At 33.8% G+C, this 5,466-nt stretch overlaps 1 protein-coding gene across 1 annotated transcript; it reads right to left on the bottom strand.

Moving 5' to 3' along the window:
* Positions 1–555: 555 nt before the first annotated feature.
* On the bottom strand, positions 556–4,118 carry LOC21385277 (mitochondrial inner membrane protease subunit 1). The gene is made up of 6 exons (XM_010088320.2): positions 3,883–4,118; positions 3,102–3,268; positions 2,018–2,201; positions 1,182–1,288; positions 952–1,072; positions 556–840 (listed from the first exon to the last, which is right to left on the bottom strand). Exons 1-5 carry the CDS (start codon positions 3,952–3,954, stop codon positions 991–993), a joined length of 612 nt encoding a protein of 203 aa, XP_010086622.1. The 5' UTR covers positions 3,955–4,118; the 3' UTR covers positions 556–840; positions 952–990.
* Between the last annotated feature and the right edge of the window lie 1,348 nt (positions 4,119–5,466).

Here is a 5,466-nt window from a genome sequence, read left to right as displayed (position 1 = left end):
CCCCCGTCCCGCCCCCGCCCCATCTAGCCTCCTCTCCCAAAGGAGACGAGCTCCTCGTCAAGCCTCCACCAAATTTCCAAACTTTTTATTTTATATATATATATATATTTATTATTATTATTATTTTTTTGGTTTTGGTTCTTGGTTCTTCTATTCCCAACATCCAAGCTTATTTCCTCTTTAATGTGCTCACTCTTTCTTAGCCAGCGGATCTTGATCGAATGGTCTATATTAAAGTACTGTCCCCCCACCATAGAACTGCCCCCTTATATATTGTTGAACCCAAATTTCTACCAAATTCTTAAGAAATGAAATTGTTTCATTGTTTTTCTCAAAAAATAAACGAGGAAACCAGAAACTATTTAACAACAAAATTGAAGTTAATTTGAGATCTTCACATATATAAAAGAACTTTTACCGTATATTTGTCAATGAATATAGACTTAATAATTCTTATTGGTTTCATAGAGGTCGTTGGATGTGTGTGATAAAATTGAAAGGCTATCAATGGTAACAGACAACCCAGAGGCCTTTAAAAAAGGAAAAAGGAGAAAAAAAAAAAAAAAACTCATTGTTGAATTCTTTGAAGGAAAGAAAGGTGTCACAGCAGAATACAGAACAGTACAAGCATCCAGAAAATAGATATCATCATATCAACTGGATTTTCTTCTCTATTTTGTAGTTTTCCAGACTACAATTATGTTATTGAGAAGAGTTTATAAATACTTGAAACTCAAAATTCTGGTACAAGCTGCTTAATGTTCTAGCAGGAAAGAGAGAAATTTTCTCAGCTTGGCTAACTTGGTCCATAAATCCACCATCTCTGATCTGATGAACCACCTAAAAATTCCATCTTCACCAATTTACTCTTCCTTTCTTCAACCCAGACAAGCAAAGGAAACAAAGAAGATGAAATGATCCCATAAGAAAATGGGGGTGGGTAGCAAATACCTACGAACTAATGAGCCAGCGCTTTATGCAGGAAAACCTTCAGGCTTTGTGATTTTTTGCCATCTCATCAACGTCCAGTTCCACTTCCAACACCGCAGAATCTTTACGCATGCTACGGTAACTGGACAGAGAAAAAAAAAAAAGAGCACACCGAATTCCCACGTCAATCACTAAACATTTACCATCAAACAACATAAAACGAGGTGAGAAAGTAAAGTTGGGCAGCATACTTATTCTGAACAGGTCCATGATCCACGGCTGTTCGTAGACAATATATGACTCTACCAACTATATCCATCATTGGAACCGGACCAAATTTACGACTGTCGTTAACTTCCTGCCATCATAAATAAGATAAATAACAGTGCAGTGAACTCATCAAGTAAATAGTAAAATCATCAAGTTTTACAACAAATTAAAAGATGATGATAAATAGTTGTCTCTTTCCTTGCTTATGTTTTCCAATGTAATTATTAAATCTGCTAAAGAGATGGACAGACACATTTATAGACTCAAAAGGAGCCTTATCAAGGCTAAACTCTTAATCTTGATTTACCATGTATCAAGTTGAAAAAGAACAGCTTACTTATCCAAATATTTGATGTGCAGAGGTTATTTCTCCAAATATTTAAAGTACAGACTACAGAGGTTAGTAGCTCAATGTTATCCTTAATCCAATCATTAAGTCGGGAAAAGAAATAGCTTACTTCCACGAGGAACTTAAAATTAGATGATGATCGATGATATCATGGAAATGAGGACTAGCAAAAATGCAATCTCGCGAGTAATTATAGTACCCATGTATGCATGATTCTCGAAAGATTCAATGAGAATCAAATTGCACAATAGATACCATGAGGCATAGATGTCTATCTCTAATCTCTCAACAAATTTACAACTACAAAAACTAACTAATTTAGTATTGGAAACCCTCTGATTATCCTAGCACCTATGTCCAACTCTTCCAAAAAAAGAGGAGAGTTTTTTGAGGTCCGTCCTGATCCATTAATTTGATAGAAATATTTGTATGTTCACAATAATGAAATGCTAAGGAAATGGAAAGGACCTTGGGCTTCAATTTTTCATTGTCAGCCAAGACCCAGCACTGATCCTTTTCAAGGACAAAAGGTTCGTCATTTGCATCAGTAGACAGCATTTCATACCCTTCGGTGGCAGCTAATCTTCGTACTATATGATTTTTTTCATTATCAGGATCCTTCAATAACACCACATCTCCGACAGAAACACGCCTGGCAAAATGATTTGTGTGATGTTACTGTCAGAAACTATAGACTTGAAATCCAGTCCAACTTATAAGCAATGACTACGTAGAAAATCCAAGATATGGACATCAAAGCAAGATTAAAGTTCTCTAATAGATGTCAGAATAAGAAAAATTCCGAACTCGAATGGCCCACAGCTACTGTGTCTAGGATGATTTAAATCAGAAAATGACAACTCTAAAAAGGAACAAAAAAGTGTTGGGCATGCGGATGTCATGAGTTGAGTCAGAGATCTAGGTCTCCCAATCATTATGAGTTCATTATAGACACTCCCAATCTCAATTTCAGTTCTAGTTCTGATAAAAGGTATAACAAGCATCCTAAATTAATGACAAGTTTTACTATGAACCCCAATTTAACTAACAGGAAGAAATACAACTTGACAAACAACAAATACACTTTTCATGAGAAGGTGAAGGTTCTTCATCATTGACAATATAAATCCTAATTAACTACTTATCAGCTTCAGCTAAGTACAAAATAGCTCAGAGAGAGTATAAGAGCAATTTGTGACTAAAGTTTTCATTAAAATTCTTGGGAAAGAATACAAAAAGATTCAGAATAGTGCATCTAAAATTGTGACAAATAGTTAAGCAAGAAGATATAACAAGTTATCAAAGAATATCAGGATAAAAGTACTAGGCACACTTTGCTGTCCTTTGAACAAAAGAAAAAAACCACTGGCCAAAATTCAGAACAGACGGATCTCCGTGGCTCTTACTATGAAACTGATATAGAGGGTCAAAGCTCAGTAACAATCTTTTCCTTCCAACTTCCACATAGAAGAGAAAAAAATGTTCCACAACTAGTCTCAGCAAGAATAAATTTGAGCAGAAATAAGAGCTCGAATAAAAAGGGTAGAATTACGTAGGATCGGCGAGTGGTAATTTCCGGACAAGAAGCGTCCCTCCGCTTATAGTTGGGGCCATCTCCTCTCCTTTATTCCAATGCAAGTATGTCAACTTTCCATGGAAAAAAGTCTTCCAAACGGCATCGTTTACTTCTCTGTCAGTAATTTGACCTATCTTATAGTTCTGCATCACATTAAAATTTCAGCAAGGAAGAATTAAAATATACATACGAAAAGCAATCGAAAAATATCCTGGAATGCACCAGACTCAACAGAAAAATTAAAGCAAATTTGAAAAGCTTTGCAACTCAACACAACTTTCTGTGATTCTTACCTCATCATCTCAACATATAAAATGAAACACAACAAATGTTTAGAGAAACAAACAGACAAGAAAGAAGTTCTGCTAGAAAAGTAAACCAACCACACACACACACACACAAAAAAAAAAACTGCTTTTGCTCTTTAACAAACTTTTAAATACTTAAGAATGCCAAAATCTTAAAATCAACAACTGACAATATAGAAAAATAAACGAAACCTAACATTCAAGAGGTTAATTTTGCAAACGGCGATGAGGAGTAATTAACACACACACACACACAAAAACCACTTTCAGATAAACCTTCATTGTCGGATAACAAAAACTAAAATTCGGAGCATAACTGCGATAATCTACACAAATTCTAATACTATCCGTCTCCCCGGATGTAAAAATGAAGTCTTTAATCGATTGAATAACAGCAAAAACAATAAAATGAAACGAACAAACAAAGTGAAGTAAGTGCGAATTCGAACCTTCCAACTGAGAGAGACGGAGTATTCGAACTTGTGGGCGACGTATCGGAACCAGGTTGAAAGGGAAACCATTGCAATCAAGCGGAATATATACTGAGAATTGGGGTTAATCAGTATAGTCCTATCCTTGCATTCCCTTTTCTTAAACCCCTAATCAAAAAAGTCCCCTTTCGGGTTAGTGGTTTGCTATGCGAGGGTCTTCCGTTTTCGCAATTCCCAATTTATGGCACTTTCTCGCAATTACTTACTACTATTATTTTTTAGTAATCGCAATTAATTTTTTTAGAGTAATTGATAAGATAGTTCCAACTTCTAATAGTTGATTTCTATTTTTTTTTAATTTTGATAAAATAATCTCTAATATCATTAAATTGATATAATTAAGGGATTATTTTTTTCATAAAACTCAAATATTTAAACTCAAGTTACAATTTTATTACGTTCATATTTTTTTTTTAAATTTAAATTTAAACTCAAATTTAGAGTTAAATTTGAATTTAAGTTTTCCTTTCCATTCGAGTTCATAAACTCAAACTTAAGTTAATAAATAATATTTTTTCTATTCTTAAAAATATCATAACTTTTTCATTTTAATTCTGATTGAGATGATTTTTTTATCCATTCACAACGAAAAGATGAATAAAACATCACTCATATACTCTATTAAAATTTTTCATCGCATTGAATTTTTATTAAAATACTATCTAAATATAAATTTAAGTTTTAACCCACTCAAGCACAAACTTAAATAGATTCTCAATTCAAATCATAACTCAAATGTGCACATCCAAATACAAATTTAAATTACAATTTCAACTCATATAATTATAATTTAAACTCAACTTAAAATCATTGCGTAAGTCACTGTAACTTAAAAATATAAAAACTTGTTCACTTCGCTGATTCGAGTTTAGAATTCGAGTTGAGATGTGATTTTATGTGAGAACTTTTTACTGCAGTAAAAAAATTAAATATGATTATTTATGAAAGCTTTTTATTATAGAAAAACTTGAATAAGCGAAGTGAATGGATCTTTTTCGTTCATATGCGTCAAATTTTTAACAAAATTAACACGTGGCCTCTCATATGACATATAATTATGCTGAAAAGACCAGTTTACCCTGATTTCTTTTTTTTAATCAAATCACAAAATAAAATAAATGAAAAAAGAAAACTCAAACGGTCAAACCCAACTGCCTCCTTCATTTGTTGCTCCCTTCTCCAGCCCACTTCTCTCTGTTCAAATTCACAATTTAATCTTACGAAACCAGACCCAGAGAAACGTTGGGTCTTGGAGTTACAAACCCACCAATTTCAAGTCTGCCGTTTGTAAACTTCCTAATTTGAACTCCAAGCACAGCAATTTCTGCATACCCAGCCCCAAACTCGCTGAAATTCTGAGGGCAAACTCCAATCGTACCAAAATTAAGTTGCAGTAATACCCACCAGGTAATTCAACATTTCTTTTAGTTGATTCTCCTCATTTGAATTTTCAATGCAGGAGTTTCTTGTGAAGAATGCCGACAGGATTGAACTCATGTTAATGTTGGGTCACTTTGGTGCCATTGTCAGCGCTATCCAAGT

Source organism: Morus notabilis, unplaced genomic scaffold (genome assembly GCF_000414095.1).
Source record: "Morus notabilis unplaced genomic scaffold, ASM41409v2 Scaffold2137, whole genome shotgun sequence".
In the NCBI taxonomy this organism is placed as follows: domain Eukaryota; kingdom Viridiplantae; phylum Streptophyta; class Magnoliopsida; order Rosales; family Moraceae; genus Morus; species Morus notabilis.
The sequence above is the reverse complement of the archived record's forward strand: the minus strand, read 5'-3'. Positions and strand labels throughout refer to the sequence as shown.